This window comes from Salmo trutta, chromosome 8, assembly GCF_901001165.1.
Source record: "Salmo trutta chromosome 8, fSalTru1.1, whole genome shotgun sequence".
Taxonomy (NCBI): Eukaryota; Metazoa; Chordata; class Actinopteri; order Salmoniformes; family Salmonidae; genus Salmo; species Salmo trutta.
This window is the reverse complement of record NC_042964.1, coordinates 33,548,957-33,565,446: the sequence shown is the minus strand read 5'-3', so window position 1 is coordinate 33,565,446 and position 16,490 is coordinate 33,548,957. Positions and strand designations below refer to the sequence as shown.

Sequence of the window (16,490 nt, the reverse complement as noted above, 5' to 3'; positions counted from 1 at the left end):
GAATCAGTTCTGTGTTGATATGATCTCGTAAAATGATGGACAGAAAATGCAATTTGGTTTCTAAACTCCTTGTGGATTAAAGGAAAGGTATCACTGGGATATATAAGAATCTCGTGTTTTAATTCATTTAATTCAGTGACATTGCATCATTTGTAGATCGGTGTAGACTGCTGCTATGGGAACGCTGTATCCATGAGTATGTGTACTACTTGGACATTATATGAACCAGTGCCTACACATCATATATTGACAGGAGAGAAAAGCAATGTTCTGTGCTACTCAGATGTGTGGGTGAATGTGTTTGCAGAGTGCCAGCATTAACATGAAGTGTGTGTGTGCCTGCCTGCCTGCATATGTCCATGCGTGTGCTTATGTGTGTGTGTGTGTGTGTGTGTGTGTGTGTGTGTGTGTGTGTGTGTGTGTGTGTGTGTGTGTGTGTGTGTGTGTGTGTGTTTTCAGAGCTTGTGGGTGGAGAGGACTACACTAACCCTGGTCCAGAGCCTGCCAGGAATCTCCAGATGGTTCGAGGTGGAGAAGAGAGAACTGGTGAGTCTCTTACACTCCTCCAATAACCTCCTCATATAACCTCATTCACAACACACTGTTCGATGCTGACCCTGCTATGCTCTAACTTTGCAGAGAGCCCAACCGAGCTCCCTGAGTGCAGACATATAATTAAAGGGAAATTTCATCTCCAGCACCACCCTAACAACTACATCTGTGAAAATTGTGCATTTCTATGCTTTGTAGTAAAAAATAAATGGGAAGATAAGTGTTTCCAATGATTGTGAAATGTCCCTTTAAGAAAAGGGTGAAAGTTATTCATAAGATTCATAATTATAATGTTACTCTGTAACTTCTGACGGATCAAGCTGCATATGGAAGGCAGTGTGTTAGAGAGATGGTGTTTGTATTAGGGATGCACGATATATCAGTGAACATATCGGAATCGGCCAATATTAGCTAAAAATGCATAGTTTAACACCCGATGTGCAAAATCGATGTCAAAGCTGACGTGCATACCTATATAACGAAGGTACATGACGTAATGACGCCACGTAAAATTTTGCGCAATACGTGCAACACAGCATTCCTGACCTAGCCCACAATGTCTGCTGTGTGGATCAACAAGTCAAGCAGTAATTTGAAAGAGTAACTACATTTCAGCGAGACAACGCAAACGCGAAATCCAGTAAAGCCAATGCTCTTGACAATCAACGGTTCTCTGTCGTGGGTGATGTTGGCTTTCGCTGACTGGTCGAGCACCGGTTAACACTACCAAGTGCACTATTTTTACGATGTTGCTCTACCGGAGTTACACGGTAATAGTGTCACTACTATTAGCTTCACGACATACATACTATGGAATGCCGTTTGGGTCTTTGCGCGTCCAAAAAGTTACAGTAGCTCTGTCAAAGCTGTACAAAAAAGTCAGCAAACAAGCAAACACCGGCCATGAACGATGTGTTTACAACACCGCGTTGGTAATAAAGCATCATTTGTTCGACCGCAAATTCTGGGGTAGCTAGCTTTAGCTTGGTACCTAGCAAGCACCAATACAACCAGCCTGAAAACAATGACCAATAAAAACTGCAATGATTTAGGAAAACTTATGAGTAAGTATTAGCTAGGTTGCCACTTGTTGTTCGCCTAGGCTAAAGTTATAAGCAGCCAGCTAGCTTCATCTGGCTAGTGAGGCTCCACCGGACCGGGTTATGTCTTGTGAAGCTTGCCACAATAATGATTAGGCACAATAGTGGAAATTGCGTTTTGTCTTCAAAATAGTTTGTCATTGGCAGTGATGCAAATGAATACAAATAGTAGAATTTTGCCATACTTTTATTTTGAAGGCTAACCGCAAAGTCCACTATTGTGGCTAATCCTTAAAGTGGCTAGCTTCACATAGTTGGATCTGACCCCCATTAATCAAATAATAACTGTCTTATAAATTAGGGTTATTTTAGATGATGACACATAGCTATATAGTTAGCTAGCTAACTATATAGCTACTGAAACAGATTATGCCGTTTTGCTATGTTTTTGGGGAAGAACATTGTTTGCATCCATGAGCAAGCTAGCTTTTTTTTAATGACCAGCACTGTAGGTTCGCGAGACAACTTTTTCCAGCATCAGAGCATACGTATGAAATACGAGTGATAGTGTAATCAATGTATAATAATTATGTACAAAATGTATGAAGCGTTAAATTATTATGTGACGTGCAGTCATATTCAGGTCCTGATTGGTCAACAAGCTTATTTGACATTTCAAATAGTGTTATTTGACACATCAAATAGTGTTAAATATTATATTTTTTGACACGCAAAGACCCAAACGGTGTTCCATAGAAGTCCTGGTTGAGAATGAAACGACTGAACAAATTAACAACGAAACAGCACAGTAAGTAAGTGAAAGAAATAGGTTTTGATTGTTTTACTGGTAATGGGGGCATGCGTAAATGCCAACGAAATACGTTTTTTGTCAGTGTGGTGTGTGTGTACTCTTTATTTCAATAGGCAAGTCAGTTAAGAACAAATTCTTATTTACAATGACGGCCTACCCCGGCCAAACCCGTACGATGCTGGGCCTATTGTTTTACATTTACGTCATTTAGCAGACACTCTTATCCAGAGCGACTTACAAATTGCAGAGTGACTTACAAATTATGCGCCGCTCTATGGGACTCCCAATCATGGCCTGATGTGAAAACAACCTGGATTCGAACCAGGGACTGTAGTGACGCCTCTTGCACTGAGATGCAGTGCCTTAGACAGCTGTGTCCGTGTGTGTATGTGTGTTAACTATTTAACTGTACTAGAATGCTTAAAAGGCAGTTAAAGTTTTTAATGTTGGATATCAGTATCATCCAAAAATGTAATATCGGTGCATTACTATTTTGTTTTTGTGTGTGTGTTGAGAGTGTGTGTGAGAAAAATACATTGTGTTTATGTGGCCTGCCTTATTTTGTGTGTCTTGTCTCTACTTATACATATTCTGTTTGTGTGTGTGTGTGTGTGTGTGTGTGTGTGTGTGTGTGTGTTGTATCTCTACATAGAGGTATGCATATGTCTGTATATATACTAATACCTTATCACCCTGTGTTTTCCTCCTCTAGGTGGAAGTGAGCCCGTTGGAGAATGCCATCGAGGTGATTGAGAACAAGAACCTGCAGTTGCGGACGCTGATCGCCCAGTGCCAGAGCAGACAGATGCAGAACATCAACCCCCTCACCATGTGCCTCAATGGGGTCATCGACGCCGCCGTCAACGGGGGGCTCGCACGCTACCAAGAGGTCAGACTGGCTTACATCGGTCACTCAATATTTTGTGGAGACATTGTCTGGGCTTGCTAGATCTAAAATGTCAGAACAGTCTGTCTTATGTGTTTGTTTAAAAAGTGCGCAGACAGTAATACAGACACGGACAGGGACAGACTGAGAAGGACACAGACAGATGGGGACAGATGGCAGACGGAGACAGCATGAGACAGACGGACAGAGACAGACAGCAACCGACAGAGAGCAACCGACAGACAGCAACCGACAGACAGCAACCGACAGACAGAGACAGACATACAGCAACAGAAATACAGCAACAGACATACAACAACAGACAGCACCAGACAGACAGCAACATTCAGACAGACAGACAGCAACAGGCAGACAGTGACAGACAGTGACAGACAGATACAGACAGTGACAGACAGATACAGACAGTGACAGACAGATACAGACAGTGACAGACAGATACAAACAGATACAGACAGTGACAGACAGATACAGACAGGCAGGCAGATACAGACAGCGACAGACAGACATACGGTGACTGACAGACATACAGTGACAGACAGACAGCGACAGACAGATAGCAACAGACTGACATACAGCGACAGACAGATAGCGACAGACTGACATACAGCGACAGACAGATAGCGACAGACTGACATACAGCGACAGACAGATAGCAACAGACAGATAGCGACAGACTGACATACAGCGACAGACATACAGCGACAGACTTACATACAGCGACAGACAGATAGCGACAGACTTACATACACCGACAGACAGATAGCGACAGACTGACATACAGCGACAGACTTACATACAGCGACAGACAGATAGCGACAGACAGATAGCGACAGACAGATAGCGACAGACAGACATACAGCGACAGACAGACATACAGCGACAGACTTACATACAGCGACAGACTTACATACAGCGACAGACTTACATACAGCGACAGACATACAGCGACAGACTGACATATAGCGACAGACAGATAGCGACAGACTGACATATAGCGACAGACAGACAGACAGACGGATAGCGACAGACAGACTGCGACAGACAGACAGACATAGAATAAGAAGGAGTTCCTTCAGACACATTCAAGGGCATATAAAATCACACATTACTTTGAAATATATACTTAAAAATACATACAGTAGTTAAAGTCCTGAATCTCTGTACTCTGTAAATTAAGTGTTAAATGAACCTTTTCTTTCCAAATCCATCACAGAGTGCCGTAGCGTCCGAGCTATATTCACTCCTTTTCAAGGAGACTTCCGGTGTCAGCCAGCTGACTGTGTGCACTGTACAGTGGCTCTCGGTTGCATAGCATCATCACATTATCACTACAGCTAGCCGCGTTGAGTTTGCAGCGAGGCTTAAGGGGGCCAAGTTAGCAGGGGTCTGCTCTCGTCATGACCGCCACCACCTCTCACCTCCGTTAAACTGGCGGTGGAGAGGATGAGATGAAGCCCGAGATGAGGGTGTAACAGGAAATGAGTTTGACCTGGGAGAGAATAGCTAAGCTAGCTACGGTTGGGTTTGCGCAACGCCCACCTGTTGCTGCTTGAAGTACATTATCTGCCAGAGCTTTGATCCAATAGGCTCATTGAATGAAGGATATGATGATATACAATGCTGCTGAATCTATAGACTACATGACGTGACTGTTTAGATCCAGTAGGTTTTATGTATATATCATGATATACAATGCTGCTGAATCTATAGACTACATGACGTGACTGTTTAGATCCAGTAGGTTTCATGTATATATCATGATATACAATGCTGCTGAATCTATACACTACATGACGTGACTGTTTAGATCCAGTAGGTTTCAGGTATATATCATGATATACATTTACATTTAAGTCATTTAGCAGACGCTCTTATCCAGAGCGACTTACAAATTGGTGCATTCACCTATAATATCCAGTAGAACAAACACTTTACAATAGTGCATCTAAATCCTTTAAAGTGGGGGGGGGGTTAGAAGGATTACTTTATCCTATCCCAGGTATTCCTTAAAGAGGTGGGGTTTCAGGTGTCTCCGGAAGGTGGTGATTGACTCCGCTGTCCTGGCATCGTGAGGGAGATTGTTCCACCATTGGGGTGCCAGAGCGGCGAACAGTTTTGACTGGGCTGAGCGGGAACTGTGCTTCCTCAGAGGTAGGGAGGCGAGCAGGCCAGAGGTGGATGAACGCAGTGCCCTTGTTTGGGTGTAGGGCCTGATCAGAGCCTGAAGGTACGGAGGTGCCGTTCCCCTCACAGCTCCGTAGGCAAGCACCATGGTCTTGTAGCGGATGCGAGCTTCAACTGGAAGCCAGTGGAGAGAGCGGAGGAGCGGGGTGACGTGAGAGAACTTGGGAAGGTTGAACACCAGACGGGCTGCGGCGTTCTGGATGAGTTGTAGGGGTTTGATGGCACAGGCAGGGAGCCCAGCCAACAGCGAGTTGCAGTAATCCAGACGGGAGATGACAAGTGCCTGGATTAGGACCTGCGCCGCTTCCTGTGTGAGGCAGGGTCGTACTCTGCGAATGTTGTAGAGCATGAACCTACAGGATCGGGTCACCGCCTTGATGTTAGTGGAGAACGACAGGGTGTTGTCCAGGATCACGCCAAGGTTCTTAGCACTCTGGGAGGAGGACACAAGGGAGTTGTCAACCGTGATGGCGAGATCATGGAACGGGCAGTCCTTCCCCGGGAGGAAGAGCAGCTCCGTCTTGCCGAGGTTCAGCTTGAGGTGGTGATCCGTCATCCACACTGATATGTCTGCCTGACATGCAGAGATGCGATTCGCCACCTGGTTGTCAGAAGGGGGAAAGGTGAAGATTAATTGTGTGTCGTCTGCATAGCAATGATAGGAGAGACCGTGTGAGGATATGACAGAGCCAAGTGACTTGGTGTATAGCGAGAATAGGAGAGGGCCTAGAACAGAGCCCTGGGGGACACCAGTGGTGAGAGCACGTGGTGCGGAGACAGCTTCTCGCCACGCCACCTGGTAGGAGCGACCTGTCAGGTAGGACGCAATCCAAGCGTGGGCCGCGCCGGAGATGCCCAGCTCGGAGAGGGTGGAGAGGAGGATCTGATGGTTCACAGTATCAAAGGCAGCAGATAGGTCTAGAAGGATGAGAGCAGAGGAGAGAGAGTTAGCTTTAGCAGTGCGGAGAGCCTCCGTGACACAGAGAAGAGCAGTCTCAGTTGAATGCCCAGTCTTGAAACCTGACTGATTAGGATCAAGAAGGTCGTTCTGAGAGAGATAGCAGGAGAGCTGGCCAAGGACGGCACGTTCAAGAGTTTTGGAGAGAAAAGAAAGAAGGGATACTGGTCTGTAGTTGTTGACATCGGAGGGATCGAGTGTAGGTTTTTTCAGAAGGGGTGCAACTCTCGCTCTCTTGAAGACGGAAGGGACGTAGCCAGCGGTCAAGGATGAGTTGATGAGCGAGGTGAGGTAGGGGAGAAGGTCTCCGGAAATGGTCTGGAGAAGAGAGGAGGGGATAGGGTCAAGTGGGCAGGTTGTTGGGCGGCCGGCCGTCACAAGACGCGAGATTTCATCTGGAGAGAGAGGGGAGAAAGAGGTCAAAGCACAGGGTAGGGCAGTGTGAGCAGGACCAGCGGTGTCGCTTGACTTAGCAAACGAGGATCGGATGTCGTCAACCTTCTTTTCAAAATGGTTGACGAAGTCATCCGCAGTGAGGGAGGAGGGGGGGGGAGGGGGAGGAGGATTCAGGAGGGAGGAGAAGGTAGCAAAAAGCTTCCTAGGGTTAGAGGCAGATGCTTGGAATTTAGAGTGGTAGAAAGTGGCTTTAGCAGCAGAGACAGAAGAGGAAAATGTAGAGAGGAGGGAGTGAAAGGATGCGAGGTCCGCAGGGAGGCGAGTTTTCCTCCATTTCCGCTCGGCTGCCCGGAGCCCTGTTCTGTGAGCTCGCAGTGAGTCGTCGAGCCACGGAGCAGGAGGGGAGGACCGAGCCGGCCTGGAGGATAGGGGACAGAGAAAATCAAAGGATGCAGAGAGGGAGGAGAGGAGGGTTGAGGAGGCAAAATCAGGAGATAGGTTGGAGAAGGTTTGAGCAGAGGGAAGAGATGATAGGATGGAAGAGGAGAGAGTAGCAGGAGAGAGAGAGCGAAGGTTGGGACGGCGCAATACCATCCGAATAGGGGCAGAGTGACAAGTTTTTGATGAGAGCGAGAGGGAAAAGGATACAAGGTAGTGGTCGGAGACTTGGAGAGGAGTTGCAATGAGATTAGTGGAAGAACAGCATCTAGTAAAGATGAGGTCAAGCGTATTGCCTGCCTTGTGAGTAGGGGGGGAAGGTGAGAGGGTGAGGTCAAAAGAGGAGAGGAGTGGAAAGAAGGAGGCAGAGAGGAATGAGTCAAAGGTAGACGTGGGGAGGTTAAAGTCACCCAGAACTGTGAGAGGTGAGCCATCCTCAGGGAAGGAACTTATCAAGGCGTCAAGCTCATTGATGAACTCTCCAAGGGAACCTGGAGGGCGATAAATGATGAGGATGTTAAGCTTGAAAGGGCTGGTAACTGTGACAGCATGGAATTCAAATGAGGAGATAGACAGATGGGTCAGGGGAGAAAGAGAGAATGTCCACTTGGGAGAGATGAGGATTCCAGTGCCACCACCCCGCTGGCTCGATGCTCTAGGGGTATGCGAGAACACGTGGCCAGACGAGGAGAGAGCAGTAGGAGTAGCAGTGTTATCTGTGGTGATCCATGTTTCCGTCAGCGCCAGGAAGTCTAGGGACTGGAGGGTAGCATAGGCTGAGATGAACTCAGCCTTGTTGGCCGCAGACCGGCAGTTCCAGAGGCTGCCGGAGACCTGGAACTCCACGTGGGTCGTGCGCGCTGGGACCACCAGGTTAGAGTGGCAGCGGCCACGCGGTGTGAAGCGTTTTGTATGGCCTGTGCAGAGGGGAGAGAACAGGGATAGACAGACACATAGTTGACAAGCTACAGAAGAGGCTACGCTAATGCAAAGGAGATTGGAATGACAAGTGGACTACACGTCTCAAATGTTCAGAAAGTTAAGCTTACGTTGCAAAAAATCTATTGACTAAAATGACGAAAATGAAACAGTACTGCTGGCTGGTGGAGTAGGCTAGCTAGCAGTGGCTGCGTTGTTGACTTTGTTTGACCGTGTAGCTGGCTAGGTGTAGCTGGCTAGGTGACCTCGATAGTTTCAGTACTACACCTTGTCATGATACAAAAGCAACTTTGTAGCTAGCTAACATAACACTAATCAAGACGTTCCTTTGTAATGTATTTTAGTTTCTACAGTGTTACTAGTTGGCTGGGTTTGGAAAAATGGCGTCGCGGGGGACGGCAATAGCTGGCTAGCTAACCTCGGTAATTACTAAACTACACAATTATCAAGCTATGACAAAGACAACTATGTAGCTAGCTAGCCAACACTGCACTAGTCAAATCGTTCCGTTGTAAAGTATTGGTATCTACAGCGCTGCTAGTCGGTAACGGTTGGCTAGCTGTTGGCTAGCTAGCTAGCAGTGGATTAATGATGACTAGGTGTGTTGACTACGTCTGGCGTCGCGGCTGGCTACTTACTAATAATTACTCTAAACTACACAATTATCTTAGATGCAAAGACAACTAAGTAGCTGGCTCACTAACACTACACTAGTCAAGTCGTTCCGTTGTAATGTAATAGATAGTGCAGCTAGTCGGTGGAAGTTGGCTGGTTGGCTAGCTAGCAGTGTTGACTAGCTAGCTAGCAGTGATGACTACGTTAGGAGGACGAAGATAGCTAACTTCGATAATTACTCTAAGCTACACGATTATCTTTGATACAAAGACGGCTATGTAGCTAGCTAAGAAAAGAAAAGAATTGCTCGGATCAAACAAATCAAACCGTTGTAATGTAGTGAAGTGTAATATTACCTGTGGAGTGAAGCGTAGTGCGACTGCTCGCTCCAAACCGGAAGTTTACAATGCATACATTTTATAAACATATTACTAATTTCAAGTGTGTACCATTTGAGGGATATAATGATGATATGTACTATCCATAAAGGCAATGAGAACGTCAATTCTCCATGATATTAATGTATGGAGTTGTCTTGAGGAATATTGCACACAATACACCATCAATCAGTTACTTTATTAGGATAACGCAATTGACTTTTATGCCAATTTGTTCAGCCATAAATGAAGCAGATATCAGCATTCATATTTTGATTTATTGCTTATGGTTATAGTTCCAGCCCTGAAGGAGAATCCAGCCTGATTTAATATCTATTTATTGCCAGCATTTCATCTTTAATTGAGGTTTTATAATGATTCACAATGTCACTTGACACTTGGAGTTTCTCCTCCAATCTCAAGTCCAACCAGCACAAGAGAAAAGTATAATTTGATGCAAATATTGGTTATTTTTCCACCCTCGGCTATGGATTTCAGACAATTTTATTCATACAGCCACGCTATGATTCACTAAGACGGAATAAGTCCCTTTTTCTGTGGCTTTGGACTATCTTTCACACCAGTTATTTTGGTCAAAGCGACCGTGGCATTTCACAGCGTCACAGCGGGGGTCGTAAAGCTGCGTTTTGTGTCGGGGATAACGATCGGGAGATTAGCCTGCTACTGTTGCCTAGCTAGCGCTGTTACAACGTTCACTTGGTGGTAATTGTGTGTGTTGTTGTTTAGCTAGTGTCATGGTAGAGGTTGCCTCACACTCAGATGGTAGACACAGATAGGACCATGCCTGTTTGGGAGGGGGCATTGACGTAAGCAGTGAGCTCCTCTCTCCTTTTGAGTCTTTTGAGTCCCTCCCCCTCTCGCATATCTCTCTCTCTGTCTCTTTGGAGATAGCCTGCCACAAAGTCCTTGTGAGGGAGACCAAACCCTGCTATCTCCTTTGTGGCGACTCTTCCCCCTTTGCTCTCTTTCCACTGAAGATTTTAAAAAAGATTTAGAGTTGTTGTTGTTCATTTTCTGATGTGTTTTTATTGTGATGCAGATTAAAAAGCCTTGACTCTAATCTGCACTCATCTCAAGGGTTGCAATATCAACATCAGGGAATATGCAAAGCATGTTTACATTATGAATATTATTTCTTCATTTTTGTCTTTTGCCCACAAAAATACGTATAGAGAGCGAGAGAGAGAGAGAGAGAGAGAGAGAGACAGACATACATACATGGTGGAAACATGGTGACACAATGAAATAAACTGATGAAATCAAACAAATTCAAAACATCCAATGAATTGTGTTCGTGCAGGCGTTCTTTGTGAAAGACTACGTCGTGAATCACCCGGAGGACGGGGAGAAGATCGGACGACTAAGGGAACTCATGTTCGAACAGGTCAGTTTCCAACGTTGGAAAACACTAGCCCTACTTTATTAGGAGAACTGCTTAGCTTTTGTGATGATATTTCATCTGGAAGAGATGAATGTTAACAAACCTAATTGCTCCGACTCTCTCTTCCAGGCTCACATCCTGGAGTATGGCCTGGCCGTCCACGAGAAGTTTGTTCCTCAGGACATGAGACCTCTACACAAGAAGCTGGTGGACCAGTTCCATGTGATGAAGTCTAGTCTGGGGATCCAGGTTAGTGAAGGCCACTCAACAGGAGCACAATCTCTAACCCTCAAATTAACCTTCATCAAGCCTGCATTAGCACAGCCATAACTCATGCTAGCATAAACAATATGCTAATCACAGGTTTCCCCTCCCTCTTCTCTTTCCGTCTAATCCCCACCCCAGGAGTTTCCAGCGTATGTGCGCGCCAGCCCCGTGCACTTCACCAACGGCAGCCCGCGTAGTTCATGCAGGAACTCAGTCCCCAACATCATCAGCCCAGATGGCGCTCGCGTGGTGGCCAGACGCAGGTGAGAAACACTGTCCTCGTATCTTTTTTTCCCCTCTTCCTCTCTCTTTTCACTCCCATAATATTTTCTTTCCTCTCCATCTTCACTTCTCTTTTCCCTTTCTGTCTGTACATCCTCTACCCCCCCCCGGTCGATCTCACTTCCTGGTATGGCACCATATGGGCGTAGGTGGGCAGACTGGCACCTGCAGTGAGCTCTCTGTGTGTGTGCTCAGTGACCCTGCCATTCTCTACCTGTGAGATCCTACCTCTTCACGAGCGTAATGAGGCATAGACATACAGAGTGAAATATACACATGCACGTGCAAGCACACACGCGCACCCAGCCTCAATCTGTCACTGACATTTCTCTCATTGAATATTTACTGTCCTCTTAAATCGACAGCTTGCTAATTTAAAACTCACTAACAGTTACTTGTGATTGAAGGAGAGATTATTTGGCTGCGATTTTCTCCTGAAACCCAAATATTGTGCCTTTTTATCAGAATGATATGGTATTATGTCAGATGAATGCTCAACAACATTCTGAAAGTAACGGATCTTATTTTCTCTCTCTCTCTCTTTCTCTATTTCTCTCTCTCACTCTCAATGTGTGTGTTATGTTTGTGATCAGTCCCCTCACTTACCCGGCTGTCAACCGCTACTCGTCGTCATCGCTGTCATCTCAGGCCTCCAATGAAGTGAGCAACATCACAGGGCAGTCGGAGAGCTCTGATGAAGTCTTCAACATGCAGGTACAATTCCCAATTGAATTTACCCCGCGACCTCCCTTTTACCAGAGCGAATTCCTTTTTTTGTGTGTTTGCAAAAGCTCACTTGAGAAAGGCACTGATCTAAACTAGATTTGGATAATTCCACTCCCCCACACTGTCCTGGCTGTCTATAATTCTTAACTTGTCAGTGATGTTGTTGATGTAGTTGTTTGTCCCTTCAGCCCAGTCCGTCTACCTCAAGCCTCAGCTCCAATCATTCTGCCTCTCCCAACGTGACCAGTTCTGCTCCGTCCAGCGCCAGAGGTAAGACTAGCAGAGAGAAGGAGTAAGAGAGGGACAGAGAAAGCGAGAGTGTGAGAGGGGGGGGGGGGGGGGGGGGTGAACCCAATGAGGAACAAAAATAAAAATATATCACCTATTGGAAAGACACCACATTAACCCAAAACACACTTGAATGCTTTTTGGCCTTCAACACAGTGCTTGGTGGCAAACTATCTGACCACCGTGACGGATAGAAACACAGACTATTTACAGACTCAATGAACACAGCCTGGCCATAGAGACCGGCCGTCACAGGCAGATCTGGCTACCCAGAGAGGACAGGCTGAGCACACTCTGCCCTCAAAGAGAGGTCGAGGCAGAGCTGCATTTCCTTTTACACTGCGAGGACTTTGCAGACATACAGGCAATTTTCTTCTGCAAAACTGAAAACGAATATGACTTTGAAAGGAAAACATTGGGAGAAAATAACCTCTCTCTCTCTCTCTCTCTCTCTCCCTCTCTCTCTGACCACCGTGACGGAGAAAAACACAGACTATTTACAGACTCAATGAACACAGCCTGGCCATAGAGACCGGCCGTCACAGGCAGATCTGGCTACCCAGAGAGGACAGGCTGTGCACACTCTGCCCTCAAAGAGAGGTCGAGGTAGAGAGGTGGAGGTAGAGAGAGAGAGAGAAAAAACCCAGCTCATATCATATCTGAAATAGCATCAGTACTTGCACTGGGAACAATCTGTATTCAGACCAAAATACTTCACTGAAACAGAAAACGGTGTCCTACTGGAGGACCTCAAGAAATCACTGGATGAGGGAAATGTGGTCGGAGCAGTCTTCCGTGACATGAAAAAGTCCTTTGACATAGTTAATCACAGTGTACTGATCTCCAAACTTCACAAGTTCAATTTCTCAGACAAAGGCATGAGCTGGTTTGGTTCATACCCCAAATTCTGCCACCGCAATATGACATTTGCTTTGTGCATGTAATTGTGATAATGTAATGCGTGTGATTCAATGTGATTTGTTGAAAAGATGCGCGAGATAGAAACACCCATTGGACGTTTGTTTGTTCAATGTATTTGTACTTGTCCCTATCCAAATAAACCAAACAACAAAATAGATGAAAGTAGACAGAAAGAAATCGCAAGAAGGAGAGAAATAAAATGATTACCATTTTGTTGTTACGTAGTTAGATTGTTTTTACCAAAGTAGTGTTTGATTGAAAAATGTATGCGTGAATGCATACGTGGGAGAAAGAAAGAGAGATGAAATGGAGATACAAATCAGATCTTGAGAGGGTGCGTTGTTGATTACGCCTGTGAATCATGGAGAATGTTTCTAAGTCCTATTAGAAGCCTGGTACCACAGCCAGCCACGTTAGGAGGTTTGTTAGAGGATCGTGACTGTCTAATCGCTCCTCCAGCCTCTTATCTCCTCTCGCTCAGACACTCTCGTGTGTTTCTGCCTGACGCAGATCATAAACATAAGAATATATGGAGACATTTCTGGATGCCTATACACTCCCCTTGGCAGCTCCTGTGCAACCAGAAGGACCCCTATCAAGCCACTGTCAGGACCATAAAGTGGTTAGAGAAGTACAGCAAACTGAACTGCCTGCAAGATGGTCATCTCATTCCCATATGATGTCCATTCTAAAGCTAATTGCCATATAATGTGTAATGGAAAAGGATCTACGGGCAGCCAGTGATACGCTGTAATCAGTACTGCCTGTAATGTGTGTGTCTGTGCACACGTGTGCATGCGTCGTCTGTGTACACGTTATCCCTGGAATGAGTGTCTGGCGCCACCACAGTCTGACAGCCAGCCAGCCCAGCAGGACAGGTCTTTTATGTGCTGAGGTTAGTGAGGTGGAAACAGCCAGGGTGGAGGATGTGGAACAGGGAGCTGTTGGTTGGTCGATGGTTGTTGACTGCCAGCTTCTATGCTCGTTTATTTGTGTGTATCGCTTGTCTAACAAGACCACCTTTTGCACTTGTGTTTTTTTGTGTGTCATCATTGGTTTAACACCTATTCTCACACTCCCCCCCTCTTCCTCTCTTTGTCTCTCTTTGTCTCTCTTTGTCTCTCTCTCGCTCTCTCTCGCCAATAAAACAAATAACACAACGCCTCTCCCCTATCTGATCTAGTTAACCTAGTTAAAGCATATGTATATTGTAACTTCATCCTACTGCTACGATTGGATAGAGCGAGGCTGTAACTCACCTCCTTTTCACATCTCCTTGCATCTCTCTCCATCGCTCATATCACTTAGAGCTGTTTACTGATACCATGAGAACTAGCTCAATGGCGATGTCATTTGCTACCAAGCCATAAATGTGCATAATATCTAACAAGGAGAGTGAGGGTAGGAAAAAAGATGAAACGATGATGCATGTTCTGTCTGACTCAGTCTGCCCATTAGGCATTTTAAAACACTTCCTCATTTCCATATTACGACAATCGTCTAATCCGACTATTAACTGACAGTTTACGGATACGACTATCGCTGGTCAGATTAGTACACCAGTAAATAACTAACGTTACACCGCAAGTCAGATGGCGCATTGCAGAAAATGGTACATGTTCAAAATGATAACCAGCTAACGTTAGCTAGCTACATTGGCTATTAGCAAAGATTATGGATATACTGACAAGATACATGTCACTCTGCCCTTACAATCGTTGTCCACAAAGCGACACGGTAGGCTGTAACTCCTGCCTATCCTTTCTTTGGAATGGTGGATACATCTCATTATTGTAATCTTTTTTGGAATATTCGATGAGGGTTGATGACATCAACCACGTGTATTCAATGGAGAGAGATGCTATGCTACTAGCCTCATGCCATGAATATGCATAGCCATCGCAAGATATCTCAGAAACTGTATAAAGTGTTTTTTCTTAAAGTTGCCAGGATGTCACGTGTCCTACTTATATCAGTACACTCATAACAACTTAAGTATTTCATAGCATCTAATACCGTAATTTCCGGACTATTGAGCGAACCTGAATATAAGCCGCACCCACTGAATTAAAAAAATATATATATTTTGAACATAAATAAGCCGCACATGTCTATGTCTATGACTATGAAACAAATTAACTTTACACAGGCTTTAACGAAACACAGCTTGTAACAAAAATAAATAGGCTTTAACGAAACACGGCTTGTAACAAAAATAAATAGGCTTTAACGAAACACGGCTTGTAACAAAAAATAAAAAACTAGCAGTAAGCTTTAGTTGTCTTTTTGCACTGAGTCAATTCCTCACGCTGCTGTTTCCAATGTCTTATCATCGACTCATTAAGACCAAGCTCCCGTGCAGCAGCTCTATTTCCTTTTCCAACAGCCAGATCAATCGCCTTCAACTTGAAAGTTGCATCATATGCATTTCTCCGTGTCTTTGCCATGATGAGGGTGACAAAATGACTACCGTAATCAGAATGATGGGAAGTTTGAGAGCGCTCGATTAAATCTAAACAGTAAACAAAAAAGTTGTTTGACCTTAACCCATTCAGCAATTTCATTGGTCTAATGAAAGCTTCATGCCGCCAAAAAACTGAGCACGTCACAGAATGTGTTTTTTTGGAGAAAAAAAATTTGAAAGCGGGAAAAATCCATATATTAGCCGCGTCATTGTTTAAGCCGCGAGGTTCAAAGCGTGGGAAAAAAGTTGCGGTTTATAGTCCGGAAATTACGGTAGATCAAATAAACCTTATGTAGCAAAAAAGCCATACATTTCTTTGTTGACCAAATTCCACACTCATTGACCTCCATACAAAAGCTTCCTTGCTTTGTGGGCAAAACAACAAATAAAATGCCACCTGCTGGAGGGAGGGAGATATTCCGCCGAGTTGAGCCTCACTCTTCCTCTCTGCCATTAGCTCCTATCTGATATCTTAGCACCATGTTTATCCAGCCAGCTAACTAGCATAGTAGCTAATATAGCTAGCTAGCTAACACCACAGATGAAAGGGTTAGTTATTGTAATCTTTGCTAACAGGTCACATAGCTAACTTGCTATTGCCTGCATGTCCGGGCACATCAACACTACCCTTATTATTAGTGAATTAACTAAACTAATATTTGCAACAGGAGTTTGATTTTGCTCACTGTGTCAAGTCCAACTTTCTGTTGGAGAATGAGCTAGCTTGCTGCTGCTGATTTGCTTCGGCATTGTGCGGTGCTCGTGGCTCAGGCAGTGAATGGGGGCTGGCATAGCAGCCGCTTTGCTGTGTAGAGGGACTATCAGAAAAGCCGATAGAGAAGGGTCGATAGCCGAAAGACTAGAAAAGGCCAGCATCGGCCCGCTATATCGGCTCAGACGATTATTGGTCGTTCTCTAATATG

General features: G+C 45.1%; 1 protein-coding gene across 7 annotated transcripts in view; it reads left to right on the top strand.

The window, feature by feature from the left end:
* The window catches only part of LOC115198734 (dedicator of cytokinesis protein 4), a 142,343-nt gene that overhangs the window by 110,173 nt on the left and 15,680 nt on the right, over window positions 1-16,490 (top strand). For all 7 annotated transcript variants that reach the window (XM_029760965.1, XM_029760962.1, XM_029760961.1 and 4 more), the window contains 7 exons: window positions 460-546; window positions 3,116-3,292; window positions 10,539-10,622; window positions 10,749-10,868; window positions 11,025-11,149; window positions 11,762-11,882; window positions 12,083-12,164. In XM_029760965.1, the coding sequence (XP_029616825.1) occupies window positions 460-546; window positions 3,116-3,292; window positions 10,539-10,622; window positions 10,749-10,868; window positions 11,025-11,149; window positions 11,762-11,882; window positions 12,083-12,164 (796 nt within the window). The remainder of the gene's footprint in view (window positions 1-459; window positions 547-3,115; window positions 3,293-10,538; window positions 10,623-10,748; window positions 10,869-11,024; window positions 11,150-11,761; window positions 11,883-12,082; window positions 12,165-16,490) is intronic.